The sequence below is a fragment of the Carassius auratus genome, unplaced genomic scaffold (genome assembly GCF_003368295.1).
Source record: "Carassius auratus strain Wakin unplaced genomic scaffold, ASM336829v1 scaf_tig00037431, whole genome shotgun sequence".
Classification (NCBI taxonomy): Eukaryota; Metazoa; Chordata; class Actinopteri; order Cypriniformes; family Cyprinidae; genus Carassius; species Carassius auratus.
In genome coordinates, this window is record NW_020526381.1 from 48,451 (window position 1) to 68,819 (window position 20,369).

Consider the following 20,369-nt stretch of genomic DNA (forward strand, 5'->3'; position numbering starts at 1 on the left):
GGTGAGATCAGGGTTCGGGAAGTTCACATCACAAAGGTCAAATCTGATCTGACCCAATCTAAATGTTTTGAGAGAAGCCTGTTCAGATGAACTCTTGACTTGAGCTCGGTGAGGTCGCGGAGACTCTCGTGAACTGTGTGGCGCAGGTTTAGCACCTTGTTGTTCCATGCTAAGGTGCCAGTCTAAACAGTAGCATTTCAAAACTCCCACACTCCCACACACATTCAAACAGGCTAAATATACTGAAAACCTTTTTAATGGGTTTTCATAACATTTTAGTGATTTTTAAATGTTTAGCAACTGCTGTGTTTGGGATTAGCAGCACATGTTTGAGCACACTATGCTATGCTAATGCTGATCAAGTTTTAAAAAGTCATAATGTAAAGCTAAAAAACATTTAACGGTCTATATATGAATAAGCTTAATTCTTAAATGTCTTTTCATTGACAGTATATTGGTGTGAATGCTCTTAATATTATTTAGCCAGCCTCATTAGCTCACTTACATGTGTGGTGTGAAATTCCATTAAAGGTTGACACAGACCACAGAGCGTTTAATGTGTCCCATTAGAGGTGTCCTTTAACACCGCGGCTGTGAGAGAATGGCCTGAGTCTCTGTCTCTGACCTACTGACCTACTGACCGCATATCATCGTCTGAAGCTTGGTTCCTTAGAAACGGAATAGATTTATACTTTATGGGTTTATCAGTATCTATCAAACTTTGCATTTGTGTGCTTTTTTTGAATAATTTATGCCATGTTTGACATGTAATTCTAAACATTATTTTATTTTATTAGCATTTTATAGTTTTTTGTTGTTGTTGTTTGTATTATATTTTATCAATATATTATCAAAGTTGACTGTGGGGTTGGGGGAGTGATATTGGTTGATATTTATGTTATGGTTGATGTAAAACAATGCAAAAACATTATTATTTTTATATATATTATTTTATATTATATTATATATTTATATATTTATATAATTATTCTTATTATTATTCATTATATAAATATTATATAATGTAAAAAACATTTATTTTTAGTTTATTTAATATACAAAAACAACATATATAAACATTTATATTTTAAATCTAGTGTGTATATGTGTGTGTGTGTATATATATATATATATATATATATATATATATATATATATATATATACACACAAACTATAATACAATTTCATATAATAATATAAATATAATTTAAATAATTTTTTTCAGCATCTGTGAATTTATATAGTATACTATTTCTAATTATGTATTCAGCATTATATGAAATTGTGATTGTTATGCAATTAATCTGCTCTTTTTTAATTGTCATTTTAGATTATACATTTTTAATTAATTATTTTATTGTGTTTGTATTTATGGGGTGAAAATAGTCTAAACAGCTCTGGAGAGCTTGATGTAAAAAAATATTAGGGAAGGGGGGGAAAGTTCATGCTGGGTAGGAGTGAAAAATCACACATTACCTGATGACTCATATCTGTAGGTTCCCACATCGGGCCTGGACTTCTCCCTCTCTCCCTCTCTCCCTGTAGTCTGGTCTGGGACAGAGGCCTGCAGAGGTGTCACTTCACACCTCTGAGGCCTGAGGCTACTATAAAGCCTCCCTCCAGCATCACTGACTCTCCCAAACCTCACAGAATGGACGTGTCTTCTCCTTTCTTCAGCTACTTCACACAAAACTCCTGGAGCTGCTTGAGCTCAGACTCTGAATTCAACGACATCTTATCTCCTGAAGCAGTTTCTCCTACTTCCTACATGGACTTCTCTCCTTCAGCCCAGCTTCAAAACAGCTGTTCTCCACCTCCCGGAGGTGTAAAGTTGCCCACATCGGGTTCCTTACATCAGGACGGCCCACATTCCCGAGTAGGAGCTAGAAGAACACGCTGCAAGAACCCAAGCAAGCAAAGACAGAGCGCCAGCGAGAAGGAGAAGCTCAGAATGAGGGACTTGACCAAAGCTCTCCACCACCTCAGGACTTATTTACCTCCTTCCGTGGCTCCTGTCGGTCAAACATTGACGAAGATTGAGACGCTCCGCCTCACCATCCGCTACATCTCTTATCTGTCTGCTCAACTAGGCCTCAGCGAGGAGTCTCTCTGCCAGATGAGGGGCCTGAGCGCTACATACCAAGAATTGTCTCAAAATCAGGGCTATTCAACACCAGAGTACTGGAGACTCAACACATCACATGAAGAACTGTCTCAAAGCACCTTCAGACCTTCAGAGCATGTGTTGAGGAAGATAGGGATGGACAGTCATCAGGTCTGCACGAGCATGGAAACACCGTCACATGATGATTCCTTCAACTCCAGCTCTGAATCTCTTCAGGAAGGCCCTTTGTATGCAGATACAGCCACAACATACCAGGTTTGTTCTTTGCTTGGCACTTATATATTTGTAATGAAAAATTCTGATTATGTAAATAATGCACATTGTGTAATTTTTTATTATTATTATTAATTACATTTTCAAACACTGAATAAATGCTGAATAAAATACTTCATTTTTCCACCTCTCTTTTAAGGTTTACAACAAAGCTGTCCGCTGTCCAATTGCACCGGAATTCTGGGGATGAAACTGTCATCCAACTTATACATATATATATATATATATATATATATATATATATATATATATATATATATATATATATATATATATATATATATATATATATATATATATATATATACTGTACAGTATTTAATGTATTTTAAAAAAAAGTGTCTTATCTTATTTGAACATTTTTATATTAATATTATATTTGTATGTTATCTTTTTTTGTACAAGAATTATACTAATTTATTTATATTTATATTAAAAACATCTAAATGTCAAAGTTTTTATTTTTTTGTGTATTGACTGAACTGCACGATTTTGTTTATTTATCATTCAATAACATTAAAAAGATATTCACTGTTTGTTTAAAATACATTTTTGTCCATCAACAAATCAACAGTTATTATTCATGATTACTCATTATCAATAGATTCTCAAACCAGCTATTACTTATTATAGTTAACCAAAACTGAAATTGAAACTAAAACCATAATTACAATACATATTTCAAATAATATATATATATATATATATATATATATATATATATATATATATATATATATATATATATATATATATATATATATATATATATATATATATATATATATATTTATTTATTTATTTATTTATTTATTTATTTTTTTTTTTCAAATTTTAACTGGCTTACATTAAAATGATAACTGAACATTTAAAAAATAATAATAATTTAAAATAATAATAAAGACTTTAATAGCTTCTCAGTTATGCTAAAAGAATACTTTCTCAAACATATTCTATATGAGTGACGGAGGCTATATGAATCCTGTTTGGTTTATTGTAAGGCAATGTCTATATTTTCCATAAGAGGGTGCAATATTCAGCCTCATGCAGCCATACGCCGCTATGATTTTGCCCCACGACGACTCCTCTTCATGTCACTCTTGACACACACTGTTACTTTTGTCCTAAACCTAAGCTGTTGCGTGCTTTATATATGATTTTACAGCAATATGAATTGCAACTAATCAAAAGACGATTGTTTTCATAGCATTTTTTCTAGATACAGATATATATAATGCAATTCTTCCTATACTGTTGAGCGATTGTGTTACCCCTGACAGAAATAAAGATGCAAAAATCCTCTGGAATGCGCAGAAATTGTATAGATAGGCAGTTACAGCGTTAGTGGATGCTTTGAGCCTCTCCTCAGTCATTTTCATGTAAATTGCATTCAGAATGCTGCTGATGTGATTTTGCAGCCAGTATTCACATTCAGGAATCGCAGATCCCAGCAGATAAAGAAAATGTAATACGGAGCAAAACAATTAACCAGCATTAACAATTGTTTAGAAGAATATAAAACGGGGTTAAAATATCATGACGCCTTTTTTAAGGGGTTGCACTTCCTAAGATATAAAGGAAGCTATATATTTTCATGTAAAACAAGTTTTAACACTCTGAGAAAAATATATAGCCTAATATTAGTTCTGACATATTAAGTGTGTTATTATAAAGACATGTTCAGCAAAAAATCATTACATTTTATTTTTGTTATACTAAAGAAAAAATATAATTGAGTGCTTTTATAATTGATTGTTTCAAATATAAATTGATTAGTTTTTATTATCAACTATATGTGTGTGTGTGTGTGTGTGTTTTATTGTTGTTTTTATTATCAACTATATGTGTGTGTGTGTGTGTGTGTGTTTTATTGTTGTTTTTATTATCAACTATATGTGTGTGTGTGTGTGTGTGTGTGTGTGTGTGTGTGTGTGTGTGTGTGTGTGTGTGTGTGTGTGTGTGTGTGTGTGTGTTTTATTGTTGTTTTTATTTATACTTTCTTTCAAATTTTCCACTCTGAGACGCCCTCTGGTGGTCAAACGGACTAAATGAGAAAAGGTTTTAAATAAAATATTATTATATTGAATAAAGACTTGGAAAAGAAGAAGTTATTATTATTTATTTCAGTTTATTAATACATTTATATTATACTTTTTATGTAAAATAAAATAAAATAAGTAAATCAGATTACATTTTCCCTGTAGCTAAATTCAGTATTCTAAACTCAAAAAGACATAAGATGGTATTCCCCAACCCATTCAAGCTGTGCTAAATACTAATCAGTACTAACCAGGCCTGTGCAAATAGAAGCTCTTTCTTAATGAACCTCAAGTCAACAAAAGATCCTCTCGCACCTCAAAGTCTGGACAGGATGATCCCTTTAAAAGCCTGGACTTCATGCATGCTTATCTTCATAATCCTCTAATGCGAGAGGGGTCGGCGTGCTGCATGTGTTTCAGGACAGTGCCGAGGTGTTAGATACTCAGATGATTAGAACTAGGGCTCTGCTTTAGATACCCTTGACCCTGTGACTGATGTGTTAATTTGGAGCTCAATACACAGTTTACAGAGCACTGGGAGGAAAGCATTTAGACAATCTAGTTGTTTACCTCAAATCAACATTTAACCAAGCAGGATAAGAAAAACACTTCACATTGATGTGCTAATCGACCTTTGGCGCTTTAGGAAAAACTAAGAACGCTTTTTAAAAAAGGAAGAAGGGAACTCATTCGCAGGGGGGTCTGAGACTTTAAATCAACATTTCAGTGAATCACCAGTGTCTAGTGACATTTTTAATGAATTATGTGCACATTTTGTCTTTTTTGAGGTTGTTGTTTCGTTTTTAATTGTGCAAGTTTGCTGTATGCTTTAACCTATAGACCATGATTATTTCATAGTTGTATATTTGGAATCCCATTTGATGACTTTTGACATATTCAGAATTTGGAATTTACTCATTCTTAATTTAATCAGCAAATTCACAGAAGTCAGTTCTTCTGATCTCATCTGAAACGAGTGTGTTGTCTGGGAACAGTCTAAATCGAATTATTTCAGGTCAGCACCAGGCAAGAAGGAGCAAGAAGTGACACGTTGTGGTCTGGGAACCATTTCCTCAGAGCTACTCACACCGAAGCCCAGAGCTCACCTTACACCTCAGAGAAGAAAACAACAACTGCATACACAGCCATCAAATACTGATCTCACTTCAAATCTAAAAGCACATGCATCAAATAGCGATTTTGCACAAGTTTTATTATCCTGTCATTTGCACATTTTGAGATTGCATTTAATTCCAAATATTGTATGTATATGTATGTATTAATGTGTGTGTGTGTGTGTGTGTGTGTGTGTGTGTGTGTGTGTGTGTGTGTGTGTGTGTGTGTGTGTGTGTGTGTATGAACACAAACACATACACACACGTTTGTTTTTGTGAAAAGTGGGGACATCCCATAGGCGAAATGGTTTTTATAATGTAGAAACTGTATATTCTATCGTCCTTCACCAACCCTACCCCTAACCCTCACAGGAAACTTTGTGCATTTTTACTTTCTCAAAAAAACTTTCTGTATGATATATAAGTGTTTTGAAAAATGGGGACATGGGTTATGTCCTCATAAGTCACCCTCTCCTTGTAATACCTGTGTCATACCCATGTCATTATACAGAGTTGTGTCCTGATATGTCACAAACACATGCCCACACACACAACAGTATATGTATTATTTTTGTAATATATTTTACATTTTAAAATTGTTAAAGTAAAACTGAACAAAAATGTGACTTCAAATTCAAATGTTTATAATCTGCCCTCTTAAAAATAGCTGTCCTTCCTGAGTTCCCATGAGGCCGTAAAAGGTCAATTGTCTAAACAAAAACCTGTGAGCAACCGACACATTACAGGCTACACACTTCTCAGAAAGAGGTGCTACTCTGAGAGAGTAAGCATTTTATAAAAAGCAGAAAACAAGACATTTAAATTGCATACCATTTCAAACGTATAAATAAATGCTTTTTTATAAATTAATTCAATAAAATCGTACTGTCCAACGTTCACGGCCTTCGTTGATTCAGAACAACTTTTCTTTAGAAAAACAACCCGATGGTAATTCTACACATACAAAAATAATAAATGTATAATTGAAATTTTTTTATAAATATAGATATATGTAATATATACATATAAAGAATAAATGCATATAATTACACACACACAAACACACACAATTATATATATATATATATATATATATATATATATATATATATATATATATATATATATAGTTTTATTTCTTAAAATGCAAAAAAAAAAAAAAAAAAAAAATGCATCAAGACATGACTCTGATGCAAGGTGAAAAATAAATTGCATGGCTCCGTTTTGATTTACTGGTGTTGTATTGTTAATTTAAAACTAAACAATAACTAAAATGCCACTTTTGACTGGTTTTACAGGAATAGAAATTGACAGATTTTTTAAAAATTATTATTATGTGCCATGTAGTACTGAACTAAATACAGAAGTACACAGCGGCCAAAAAAATCACATCCGAATTTTTCCTATAAATAAAATCTCCAGACTTTAAATCTAAATCTATCTTGAACTTGCCCTGTAGCCGTGTATGTTATTTTACCGCAGCAGTCACCACCTCCCACCTGTGCTGGAAGTGATGTGATTTTTCCCAGAGACCCCCTGCCCCTGGTGTGATGTCTCTCTGCCGCTTTGAAATTCTAAAGCACCTTCTGGAGGTGCAACATCACACCTCTACATCCAGGATATATTGGGCTGCTGCCTCCAGCTCTTTAGCATTCACTCAGGTACTAGAGAACGAGAAGGAAACATCTCCTCTGCTTTGAAAAGATCACAACCATGGAGTTGAACTTTTCTCCTTACATGCTCCAGGGAGCCAAATGCCAGTTTGAATGCAAGCAAACATCTACCACCATTGATGCTGGGTACTTCAGTGCCTGTGGCAGCCTTTCTCCAAGTTCCTCCATTGATTCTGGATGCTTTTCTCCTTCTTCGAGCCGTTGGGGAGCTGAAAGACAGCAAGAGGCCGCTGGGATCGACTGCGTACCAGCTAAAAATCACAGATTAGCTCTACCTGCCGATGGAAAGAGACGTTCCAGGTCTAAAAACCCTGGAAAGAAGCGTCAGACGGCCAGTGAAAGAGAGAAGCTCAGGATGAGGGATCTGACCAAGGCTCTCCATCATCTCCGAACCTACTTACCTCCTTCTGTGGCTCCTGCTGGACAAACCCTGACCAAGATTGAGACCCTCCGCCTCACTATTAGCTACATCTCGTATCTCTCTACTCAGCTGGAACAGTCTGAGGAGACCTTAGACTACTCACAAGATACTTCAGAGAGGCTTGAGACAGATCTGCTTTCAGAAACCTGGAGTCTGGATGAGCCACATGGACACATGCAAGAAAATGTCCAGTACTGTCCACCATTCACACCCTTCAGTGATTCACCACAACAGATGGAAAACAACTTTCTTTCTGCTTCAAACTTCAGAGATGCACAATCCTGTATGGTAAGGAGGCTTTTCATTACTGTTAATATTTGCTAGATACTGAATGTTCATTTAATAACTATAAGAGTTCTAATTGTTTGTTGCACAGTGATTTCATTCCTTTTTCTTCCTTTTACAGTTTCCCTGCACAACAACACACAATGCGATTTACAGCAATCAGTTTTTCAGATGAAGAACAACAAGGAGAGGATATGAGGTCACCTTAGGAAAAAATCAGATGCTCACTCCATGAAAACTTCATCTAAAGACTTTTGTTGTTGTTTTAATTGTTTGTAATTATTTATCAGATAATATATTTTTATATTGAATACATTTGTATATATTGCATTTTTTTATTAAATGCTTTGAAATATTACGTTTTGGCATTTACTTTGTCCCCTCCCCCGCCATATTTAAAATATATTTTTTTAACATGAATTCATTAATAACAAGGGCAGATTATAATTGTACATATTTTCACATGGTGACAAATAAATGCTTACAAATGGGACCAAGCATGTTATTTTTTACTATAAACCTTGTCACTCCGTATCCGTCGTTGCTGAAAAGGAAGTTCAGATAATTAGGAAATATTCATTTCAGTCAAATTTAATGTAATTTGCTATGTTGAAATTAAAATACAGTGGGGGCGGGTGTCACAACTTGAAAAATGACATGATCTACATTTAAAATACTCACTAGAAGCAGATGAGTAATCTCAAAACACAGGAAATTAATTTAAATTAATGATTATACATCATTTACAAAACAAAATTTATTTGTCAAAGGATCTATCTCTTTTCATCTTATTTTAATGTTTTTATTTCTTGTAATGCCATCTTTTCCTCCACATAATATTTAATATAATAGCAGCCACAGTCAATAACAGCAACCCCAAAACCAAAACCACTGGCACTGTGGAACGCACTGACCTAAATGTTACCCCCGGATACTCTGAAGAAAGATAAAAGTTCATAAAGACATTAATTTATATTTTAATTTTAAATATATATTTCAAATATAATATTTATGTGCAGTAGCCTCATGTAAACTAATTACCCAAAGTGACGTCCAGTTTGTTGTCCAGACTGAGGTGTGTGACAGAGCAGGTGTATGTGCGTTTGTCTCCTCTGCTGATCTCCAGACTCTTCCTCATCTGGTACGTCCCGTCATCATTGGGCAGCAGATCTCCTCCAGTGATCTCATGATCAGATACAGGCTGCCCGTCTCTGAACAGAGTCAGGTTGATGTGACGAGGGTAAAATCCTGTTGCCAAACAACTCACACGAGACCCTCCAGAATCTGAGTTTGCTTTCTGGAGGAGTCTGACTCTGGGCTTTACTGTTTAAGAAAAATGAAAAAAGACCTAAGTACACTACTGGAAACATGATTTTCTGGTTTGGAATGTAAACCTAAACTACTGGATTATGTTTATATAAAAATGTATATTTATATAAACTATTTTTTTGCATTCCCATTACCTCCAACGGTGAAATAAAATGCATTATTGGAGGAAGAAAAGTAGAGAGACGAATGTGCATTTGAAAACACTTTGAATTTAAATCCAGGGCAATACTGTCACACACGATATAGTGTTATAAATGTAATTATTTGAATAATGAAATATTTTGATTTATTTACTTAATTTAGTTTTTTGCAGAAATGCATCAACACAGCGCCTGATTCCCAAGCCTGTCTGTACACATTGAAAATCAGTGTTCACACAGAATGGACTGTGGTGAGCAGAATGAACCGAGTTTAGGCCTACATAACACTTTTTCTTTCATTCTTTCTTTTTTTTTAAACGCGACACATGGAATGGAAAACGTGTCATGTGTCTTGAGACATGTTTTGAAAGTGAAAGTTACATGTGGCCAAGTATAGTGACCCATGCTCTGAATTAGTGCTCTGCATTCATCCCATCCAAAGTGCACACACACACACAGCAGTGAAAACACACACACACACCGTAAACACACACCCGGAGCAGTAGGCTAAATATTTTCTGTTGGGTTTAACACAAGAAAGAAACTCATACAGGTTTGGAACATGAGATGAACTATTCCTTTAATTCATATAGCTAGCTCATAGAAAAATATGAAATAGTGTTTTTGACTTACCTTTCCTGTTGATTAGTTTTTTTCTCATTTTAAGGTTAGCCTTCAGAGTTTCCATGAAAATTGAGTAGTACATTTGTTCATAATTTTCTTGAAGATATTTTACAAACGGTTTGACCTTTACTATATTGAACGAAGAACTGAAGGTTGTCTCTTTATTGAGAAAGTGCAGTTCAACAACAGTGGATCCTCCTGTGGCACCTTTAACTGTAATTTTTCCTGATTCCATGTTTTCCAGGAGCTCACAGTGAATCAGTGTCTGATGAACATCAACAACTGTAAGTGAGGAGGACAGTCTTCATTTAACTTGCTTTTTTACACAGTAATCTGGTATAATACTGTTACACTGCAAAAAAATAAATAAATCCAGTATTTTGCCTTATTTTCCCTTTAAATTAATTTTTTGTTTTTCCCAACCAGCAGATAGTTTTCTTATTTTAATCATAAATTATTTTTTTACTTAACACTTAATTAGTCCTTGGGGTCCAGCTGACCCTATTGAAAGATTCCTTCATTCTTAAAAAGTGTTCCCTTCATCTCAGGAGACTCTGTGACTTTTCTTAAATAATATATTTGCGGGGGTTGGATGACATAAATGCACAACAGTGTGCAGAGGTAGACATAACACACCACGCCACACACACTATTTCTTAAATATTAAATAAATAATAACTGATTACGGTCATGCGTTTTATTGGCGACTTGTAAAATTTCTGAAAATTTAAGTATAATAGTTTGCAAAAGCAAACAATTCGAAATATATAAGACAACAACAAAAATAAATACAGTTTTTTAATGTATTTTAGAATGTTTAAATATATATTTACAAAATATATATCATAAAGTTGTGAGGAGAAGCAATCCCTATTGACCTCTACTGGATATATGTGGCCATTTCACATTCTTTCTTAAATTATAACATTATAACATTTTCCACAAACCTGTAGATGGCAGTATTCTATCCCTATCACATCGATCAATGTCCAAATACAATTAAGATTTAAGATCATCATTAAAGATTTTTTTTTTTTTTATGAATTTTTCATAAGATAATTTATGGCGTAGTTAAATAATTGTGCGGTAAATAAAAACAATTCCCAAAAAATATCATAAATTTAATTTTGGGAAATAAAAGTTTGGGATCTATCTGACACCAAGGAACTTAAATGTAAACCCTACTTAAGGGACAATTATTAAGTAGGGTTAATTTATAAGAAATATGGTTGTAAAGTAAATGTATATTGATTTAATAATGTGTAGATATTTGTACTGGAAAATAAGACAAAAATACCAAGTAACCAACATTTTTGCAGTGTGTATGTACAACCACTGAATCTGAATATATTTTATTTTAGGGACATAACATTATCCTCTTGCAGAAAGTTTGAGACATTCATAACATGTAGGCCTAGACATAACATGACAATAGTATTGTTTTAACATATCCTTTATCATATTATTTGCAACGTATTTAGAACACTCTACTTACTGTGCGTATGATTATCGAATTGCAATTCCAGTCTATGGTTTATAGCAGTGAACATATCGTCACTTAAAGCCCTGTGATAATTTTCGTTAAATGCATCATTTTCTTCTGTTGTATGTCCTCTCTTGATATAGAGCTTTGTCGCTGAATCATAGTATCCGATTATGATGTCATCCAACATAAATGTGATACTATATTCAGGAAAGAGTGACTGGCTTTTAGTGTAAGTGGCTTGAATATGTAAAGAGTGAGAACCTATAAGAAACAACAACCAAAACAACTGATAAAACGGAAAAATACATGTGAAGTGCACAGAGAAGAGATTCAATAAACCACGTACAATATTTCTATAAGCAGTGGGAAAATATGCCTTGCAGTTCAGTTTGACCCGCACAGTACTATAACATGTAAAATTTAGCAGGGTTTCATTTCATAAACTTATTGCAGCAAACATTTCAAATGGCTGACTAGATGGCACTAACCAGATCTTCATCAGCAAAAAGTAGAATTATTTTTTTATTTGATCTCTTGCATGTGGTACTCGTTAATGTGAGATTACAAATGTTTATATAGATTCCAAATACAATATGAAAATATTATCATTAATTGTAATGTCTCATATAATAGTCTATGAACGAGATACAGGGTTAAAGTCTCAAAGAGAAAGCATTGTGTTGTTATTTGCTAAATGACTACTCACATTTACTTATAATATCATTAAATATGGCAATAATACATTCCCCTGCTGCAGTAATTATATAACTTACCCTTTGAAGCAGCTGTTGGTAATAAAAACACAAAAAGGAGCAGAATTTTGTCCATGCTGCATGCAGAGTATCTGTGTTCAAGAAACTAACTGGAAATTCTAGTTTGTGCACATCATGACATTGTGACATAAATGCTTTAGTTTTAGTTTTACACTTCCTTTCTGTGTAATCAGTGTAGGTAAAATATTTGTATTACTAACTCAACAACTAGCATAGTTTTACCAATATGCAGCATACATGTATGCATTTTTCAGACACTTACTGGGAACCGAATCAATGAATGTGAATAAAAATGGTATGGAGAAGTTTTGGCTTGTTTTGCTGTTAGTCTTTCAATCTGTTTGTCTTTCTACTGTATCTTTACATTTATAACTCTCCAAGGTAAATAAATAAATGTTGTTAGAATTTAAGCTACAAATCAAATGGCATTCAGTGAAAAAAATAGCTTTTCCCATGTAATCAATAACCAACCAGTAGCACATCTCATTGGTGAAGCTTGCTTTTTATGTGAGTTTAAATAGGAAAGCCTGGGTTGGTACAAGGTAAAAAAAAAAAAGTCTATAATAAACAGCTACAGAGGTGTAACTGATGGTTAATGGCAAAAATGTACATTAAAATAGCAACATTGCCATTTTAGTTCTTTATATTGTCATCTAATAGTAAAAGTAGGATTAAATATTTTATTTTTCAGTATTAGATGCGCGTCAAGGATTCCACAGTTTCCTGGAAAATTACAAGTAAACATCTGAGTTATGCCAGATTAAGATTACAGATTTTGCCGAATGAACTTTAAACACACAGTTCAAAACAAGGTGTTGTCAGCTGATCACTATTTGTCATTTGTCAGCTACATCCTACGCCATCTGCTGGAATGCCACTCTCTCATGTACATGTGTACCAGTTAACGGAAGCTTGAGAATACAAGTCAAGTCAAGTCTGCTTTATTGTCAATTCTTCCACATGTACAGCACAAACTTACAAATAATTGAAATTGCGTTACTCTCAGACACTTGGTGCATACAGATAACATTAACAAGTAGAGCATAAAAATACAGATAGATACAGATTAAATATGAAATACAACTATACAAATAATGGCATGTTTAAAAAATAAATACAAAAAAAAATACAATTAAATAAAGCAGCACAAGGAACATGGAAGATAGAGTGCAAACCAGTGAAGAAAACAAACAGTGCAGATAAAATTATTGTAGTGCAAAAGAGCTATAGTTCAGACTGATTTAAAGTGACAAAAAGCTCAGAGAGCAGTTCTTTAGTTACACCTGGGGATGTAAATCTCCTCCGTCTTCTCCATATTCAGAGATTGTTGTCACTGCGCCACCCGGCCAGGCGGCTCACTTCGATCCTGTAGTTTGTATCATCTATGTTGCTAATGAGACCCACTACAGTGGTTTCATCCACAAACTTAATGAAAAGGTTGAAGTTGTGTGGTGGTTTACGGTTGTGTGTCAGTAGAGTGAAGTGGAGGAGGCTCAGAACAGATCCTTGGGGGGCCCCAGTGTTCAGTGTGATGGTGCTGGATGTGTTACTGCCGACCCTTAGGTCTTCCTGTCAGAAAGTCCAACAGCCAATTGCACAGCCAAGTGTTGAGCCCCAGATAGACCAGTGTGTGAATGAGCTGTTGAGGGTTGATTTTGTTGAATCCTGAACTAAAGTCTAGCATTCTGGCGCATGAGTCTTTTTTGTCGAGATGTATTAGTGCTGAGAAGACAGCAGTGGTGATGGCATCATCAGTCGAGCAGTTTGACCGATATGCCAACTGGAAGGGGTCCGGGTGACTAGCCGTTCAAAGCACTTCTTGAGAATAAGAGTAAGTGCAACTGGACGGTAGTCATTGAAGCAGGATGGAGACAGCTTCTTCGGGACTGGAATGATGGTGGTAGCTTTGAAGCATGTGGGTACAACAGTCTGACCTAGTGATATGATGAAAATGTCTGTGAAGACATCAGTGATTTTCTACTGCACAGTCTCTGAGTACATGCCCAGGGATGTTGTCAGGACCCGGAGCTTTGCATGAATTGATCCTGCTGATGGATCTCCTCGTCCTGTCCAGGGTCAGCATCATCACCTTGTTGCCGGGATGAGGTGGAGTCTTCTGTGCAGTGGTGCTGTTTTGTTCCTCAAAGTGAGCAAAGAAGGTGTTCAGCTCGTTCAGCAGGGAGATGGTGCTGTCACAGGTCCGCTGTGGGGGCTTGCAGTCCGTAATGGTCTGTATCCTTTGTCTCAGCTTTTAGTGCCGTCGCTGAATTGATGGGCTATCCTCCTGGAGTGCTGTCTCTTAGCCTCTCTGATGCCGCAGGATAGATTGGCCCCAGCTGTCCTCAGGGCCAGCTCATCTCCAGCTCTGAAGAGAGCGTTCAGAGCCTTCAGGAGTCTGTAGACCTTCCCTGCCATTCACGGCTTCTGGTTGGCCCGGACAGTGATTGTCTTTGTGGCTGTTACATCATCAATGCACTTAGTGATGTAGGCAGTGACAGTCTCTGATTACTCTTGGAGGTTTGTGGTGTTATTGTATGTGGTGGCCTGCTTAAAAATATTCCAGTCAGTTGTGTCAAAGCCGTCTTGAAGAGCCTCTGACGACCCTTCCGGCCACACTTGTATTTGTTTGTGAACTGGTTTGGTGACTTTAACGAGCGGTCTGTATGCAGGCGTACAGTTTTGTAAGCTCCTCTCTGTGTGGTGTAAACAAAGTCCAGAGTGTTGTTACCCTGTGTTGGAAAGTGAATATACTTTTGTCAGCAGTATACCGTACATACATTTTCAATGGAGAAAGCTTTGAATCTAAAATATCTTAAACTGTGTTCCAAAGATGAACGGAAGGAAAGTCCTACGGGTTTGAAACGACATGAGAGTCATTATTTGAAAAAATATATATATTTGGGTGAACTAACCCTTTACTGGTAGACGCAATGAAAACGTGCAAAAACACTGCGACTCACAGGAAAAAAAACACGAAAACACCATTTTGACGGGAGAGAGAGAAGCCGCTGCATGTGGATGCACCGCCACCTTGGATCCTTGTTTTGATTACGGTTTATAATGTATCAAAATGAATCTATTCGCTTCAGAAGTCCTTTATTAACTCCCCGGAGCTGTGGACAGATCTTTTTTTATGAATGGTTGGCACATTCATTTTCATTGGAGAACTGGCGACACAAGCAACAGCGACCGTTGGCAACAGATTGTGGGCGTAAGCAATGCGAGTCAAGCAACAAAAGCTGAGCAATGCAGGCAAGACAGGACAGATTTCCTGAGTGATTTCACAGTTTTATATGATTTGACTGTAACCACACACACACACACACACACACACACACACATATATATATATATTCATACATATATACAAGATGTGTAGAAAATAAACTGTTGAATGTTAAAGTGAGTTTAATTAATACATTGATGGTTCAAATTGTTAATTATATGATGAAGTCAGCAGTTTAGCACCGGTTAATGGTTTAATGCACACACAAGCATGGCTGTAGTTTATATAACAACACTCTCCAACAGCAGCAGCAGAACTTTTATTTATTTTAAGTCTAATTCCTGGTCATATTAGAAGAATATTTTAGTTTTACTGGCAATATCAAAAATAAATGCTTCTGATAGACACCCTTTGCACCACAAACAAACTTTGACTTTCACATTTACCTGAAACCTGATTAACACTGGCCAACTACCAAGTGACCTACACTGAAATCTTGTGAGGGTTGAGCAGCTGTTTGACATGAATTTCCCCAGTCTCACTAATCTGTCAGAAGGCTGGTGATGCACTAGCTAGGAACAGAAAGCTGGGTCAGTTTTGTCTGGAGGTCTGTTGGGAAGATGGTGTTGAAAGCCGAACTAAAGTCCACAAACAGGATCCTCGCATAAGTCCCTGTTTTGTCCAGATGTTGCAGGATGAAGTGCAATCCCATGTTAATTGCATCATCCACGGACCAGTTTGCTCGGTAAGCAAACTGCGGAGGGTCCAGTAAGGCTCTGTAGTCGTTAAGTCCTGTTATCTTGGGTTTCTTTGAAATTGGGATCTTCATGCCAGTTATTCAGCCAATATATAAGTATAGGCCTATGTATTTCAAAATTGTGTCTAGTACTATATAAATTACAAAGGTTTAATTGGCATCTTTATTTCAAACGACCCGACCAACTGTGACCCGAATATCATTAAAAATGTTTTTGGATGACTCGTAACCGTGCATCACTGATAAACACCACTAAGTGTGAGTATAAGTTGCTTAGCAGGCAGTAAGACAACAACTCAAATAACTTATAAAAGACCCTGAAGAATTTGTATTTCTTTTTTCTATACAAGGATGGGGTAGAAAGGAGATAAATGCCGCAAATCAGTAAATTTTACACCTTTCAAAGCAGACTGTCCAGAACAAAAGCATGTTTAGTTTTTGCTTTGTTAAAACTATAACATAGAAATTATGACTTAAAAAATCTATCAATTACAAATCTATTATTATGTATTTTGTGTTTTTAACATTCTATTATAAGTTAATTCTGCAAGGTTTTATGCAAGACGGGTAATACAATTTTTTTTTTTTAAATTTAATACAAATGCTCATTCCACCAGATGTCATGGTATGCATCTCTTAAAAAGGCAAAATAGCTTTAGTCTACCTAAGCAAACAAAAATAAATGCACTACTAACAATATAAGCATAAACTTTATTTTAAGAAAATTTAAATTTTAATTTACAATAAAAAAGGAAAGGACGTGACCTGTGGCTATAAGCATGGTGTCCCATATTACAAATTTGTGCATTTCACCCATCCAAGTGCACACACACAGCTGTAAGTACAGACACACACCCGGTGCAGTGGGCACCTGTTTTTGCTGAGGCACCCAGGGAGCAGTTGGGGGTTCAGTGCCTTGCTCAAGGGTCACACCTCAGTCGTATAAAGGGTGGAAGAGAGTGCTGTGGTCATTCACTCCCGCCAACTACAATACATGTCGGTACCAAGACTCGAACCCGCAGCCATTGGGTAACAAGTCCAACTCCCTAACCATTAGGCCATGAATAATGGTTAGAGGCATTTAAATATGACATTTAAGCATGATGGGTGTCTACATTTCTGTAAAGCTTCTCCACTTGTAGGTCAAGGAATAGAAAGGTATGACAGTTTGACAGTCAGTCAGTTGTGTGGCAGTGACTGACACTTGCAGACAAAGATCTGTTTAACTCTAAGGTCTCCACCCCTGAATTACAGTGGAAATTGTAGGTCAGATAAATGTACAGATTGTCACTTTGTGTCGTCGCACATCAATACTGAATTTGAGTCCATATTTTCTTCAGATGCTGAAAATGAAATATATTGTTTAATGCGTGTGTACAGTGTGCAAATGTTTTCCATTCTTGTCATACCTGCAGATCGTCTTTTCTTCGCAGTTATAGCCACTGCGGCTCCAAACAACAACATCAGAGCCAAAAAAGTCAGAACTGAAGGAATCACTGATTTAGATGGTTCCCCGTGTTCAAGCTCTGCAACATTAACCACAGACTGAGAGATTGATTTAACTGTTTTTGCTTTAATTGTAAGATTGTGTTTTCTGTAAGAGCTTATTACCCAAAGTGACGTCCAGTTTGTTGTCCAGACTGAGGTGTGTGACAGAGCAGTCGTATGTGCGTTTGTCTGCTCTGCTGATCTCCAGACTCTTCCTCATCTGGTACGTCCCGTCACCGTTGGGCAGCAGATCTCCTCCAGTGATCTCATGATCAGATACAGGCTGCTCGTCTCTGAACAGGGTCAGGTTGATGTGACGAGGGTAAAATCCTGTTGCCAGACAACTCACACGAGACCCTCCAGAGCCAGAGTTTGCTTTCTGGATAAGTCTAACTCGGGGTTTCACTGATAGATAAATACATATGGAGATATTTTTATTTAATTATATATTAGCCTAACAAATGTTCAATATAATTCAGAAAGCTAACTATAAATAAGAACACTTGTTCTTGCGAGGTCTGGCTAGTCATTGTACCTTTTCTATTAACTTGATTTCTCCTTTTTTCAAGGTAACCCTTGAGTGTTTTGATGCAGTATGGGCGGTACAGAAATTGATGACGATGCTTGCTGTCTTCAAGATGTATTTTCAGCACATAGGGTGAGACATTTAAAGTTCCCTGATATGTAAAGTTATTGTCAACATATTGCAGCTCATCAGTGGTGGATCCTCTGACGGCATCTCGTGTGATCATTTGTCCAGGTTCATCATCATCCCTCAACTCACACACAACCAGCCTCTGAAGGACAAGATCACCTTGAATGGAGGGATAAAGTTCAGTAGTAAAGCTTTGTAGACATTTCACAGTCATAAAAAAAAGCCTTTTAGATCAAATTAAATTAGCTACATAATTACAATACTTACGATCTGTTTTATTTAAGTTTAGTTTGGCTACTGCCAACCTTTCCTTAAAGTGTGTATATATGTAGTCACTTATTCTGAGGAGAAGAGATGAATCAAACACATCGTCTTCAGCGGTTGTATTCCCTCTTGGATGGAGAGTTTTCGTCTCACCGTTGTAATACATAATTCTGATATCATCCAGCATGCATAGCTATATTCAGGAAATGGCGTTTGTCCTTCAATGTATGTTGCAAGCAACCATATAGAGTGAGCGCCTGTGATAATAACAGGAAATACACAACAACAACACAATTAAAAAAAAACTATGATAGTCAACTGATAGCCTATTTGTTCCATCAAGTTTTTTGGGGATTAGCAGTTGCTTCAACCAGGAAATCTAGATCAAATAACTAAAACAATGTGAAAAAGAACCAAGTGCACATGCATTTCGTAAAATTTATTTTTATTAAGTCATAGTCCGGCTTGAAGTAGTCTACTGCTTGAACCAGAACCAAATTGTTTCTCTGACATTATGACAGCTCCTTATAGTTACATTAGTTGATCTTTGATCTTCCATTTTTCATTTGTTTCTTTTCACTGCTGTCATTTTCAATGCTTTCCTGTAGCATGGTGGGAAGCGGTGATTCTTGGTTTGAACAAATATTTGCAGTGCAATTATTCTGACAGAATTCTAAGTGCAGACAAATTAAATAAGTAGAGTTTGAAATTAATATTTTGAAATCTTACCTTTTGGAGCAGTAAGAGTGCATTCTGGAAGTAAAAACAGAAAGAGCAGGATTTTGCCCATATTGCTGACATACATATTGCAAGCTTTCACTCAGCACTCACTTGAAGTTGGCGATTTATTTCCGAATGTTTTTGGTTTTATTTTATTTTTTTGTCTAAAATCACATTGAATTTCGAGCATCTGTTTTACCCCAAAAATATCGCACACTTTTTACACAAATGAAATAACAGTCGATGTACTGTTGGGGAAATTTGGCAGTTGTCAGCAGCAAGTGCCTTTCACTAAAACCGCACATCAAAACAGGAAGTCATGGGGGCTGCCTCTTGCAGACAGCAATAGGAAACTAACATAGGTGTGTGTGTGTGTGGGTGGGTGAAATTCATGTTTTCTCTTAATGGTGTCACATTTTCTTGGTTAAACATGACATAAAACAGAGAGAACAACTATTGTTCTATTTTGTATTCAATTAACATTATTTGTTATTTACTAATTATACTTTTCATAATGTTTTTTAATGTATTTTACATTTATTCCAAAATAATAAAGGCAGTGACAATTTAAACAATATTTTTTCAAACACTTTACAATAAGATTTTATTACTTAACATTGTTTAACATGAACATTCTTGCTCTGGATTATACATAAATAAATAAATAAAACTTAAAGCACAATTACTGTATTATTAATCAAGTCATTACTGTTAAATGATACCCATATTACCTTCAGTCCAGATATTTGGGATAGCTGAGAAAGGCAACAATTGGCCACCTATTGCATCAGGAACAGAATAATTTAGGTTATTAAAAATCAATCAAGTTACTTAGCAGGCGATTGCCTAAGACCTCCTCGGGTCTCCATAACTGTAGCATTCCCCATTTGTAAACCAGTCAAGACGGTCAGCAAATACTAGCCACATTGTCTACTGGATATTGTTGAATTGTCACTCATCTGAAATTAAACCAA

At 35.7% G+C, this 20,369-nt stretch overlaps 3 protein-coding genes and 1 pseudogene across 3 annotated transcripts; 2 read left to right on the forward strand and 2 right to left on the reverse strand.

Annotated features, from left to right (window-relative positions):
• The first annotated feature begins 1,626 nt into the window (after positions 1–1,626).
• Positions 1,627–2,628, forward strand: LOC113083242 (uncharacterized). Its single transcript, XM_026254422.1, has 2 exons — positions 1,627–2,382; positions 2,540–2,628. The coding sequence occupies exons 1-2, from the start codon at positions 1,654–1,656 to the stop codon at positions 2,588–2,590; spliced, it is 780 nt and encodes a 259-aa protein (XP_026110207.1). The 5' UTR covers positions 1,627–1,653; the 3' UTR covers positions 2,591–2,628.
• A 4,588-nt stretch (positions 2,629–7,216) lies between these two features.
• On the forward strand, positions 7,217–8,453 carry LOC113083240 (mesoderm posterior protein 1-like). The gene is made up of 2 exons (XM_026254420.1): positions 7,217–7,936; positions 8,055–8,453. Exons 1-2 carry the CDS (start codon positions 7,268–7,270, stop codon positions 8,106–8,108), a joined length of 723 nt encoding a protein of 240 aa, XP_026110205.1. The 5' UTR covers positions 7,217–7,267; the 3' UTR covers positions 8,109–8,453.
• Positions 8,454–8,735: 282 nt separating this feature from the next.
• On the reverse strand, positions 8,736–12,355 carry LOC113083232 (major histocompatibility complex class I-related gene protein-like). Its single transcript, XM_026254414.1, has 5 exons — positions 12,286–12,355; positions 11,522–11,773; positions 10,036–10,308; positions 8,975–9,256; positions 8,736–8,869 (listed from the first exon to the last, which is right to left on the reverse strand). The coding sequence occupies exons 1-5, from the start codon at positions 12,338–12,340 to the stop codon at positions 8,736–8,738; spliced, it is 996 nt and encodes a 331-aa protein (XP_026110199.1). The 5' UTR covers positions 12,341–12,355.
• A 4,084-nt stretch (positions 12,356–16,439) lies between these two features.
• Positions 16,440–19,711, reverse strand: LOC113083237 (hereditary hemochromatosis protein-like; annotated as a pseudogene).
• Between the last annotated feature and the right edge of the window lie 658 nt (positions 19,712–20,369).

Bases quoted from the DNA above. Each gene is read 5' to 3' on its own strand.
- LOC113083240 (XM_026254420.1), top strand. From the start codon at position 7,268: ATGGAGTTGAACTTTTCTCCTTACATGCTCCAGGGAGCCAAATGCCAG. The intron at 7,937-8,054 runs GTAAGGAGGCTT...TTCCTTTTACAG, and splicing joins GAGATGCACAATCCTGTATG to TTTCCCTGCACAACAACACA.
- LOC113083232 (XM_026254414.1), bottom strand. From the start codon at position 12,340: ATGGACAAAATTCTGCTCCTTTTTGTGTTTTTATTACCAACAGCTGCT. The intron at 11,774-12,285 runs GTAAGTTATATA...TGTTTCTTATAG, and splicing joins ACCAACAGCTGCTTCAAAGG to GTTCTCACTCTTTACATATT. The intron at 10,309-11,521 runs GTAAGTAGAGTG...CCTCACTTACAG, and splicing joins ATTCGATAATCATACGCACA to TTGTTGATGTTCATCAGACA.
- LOC113083242 (XM_026254422.1), top strand. From the start codon at position 1,654: ATGGACGTGTCTTCTCCTTTCTTCAGCTACTTCACACAAAACTCCTGG. The intron at 2,383-2,539 runs GTTTGTTCTTTG...CTCTCTTTTAAG, and splicing joins ATACAGCCACAACATACCAG to GTTTACAACAAAGCTGTCCG.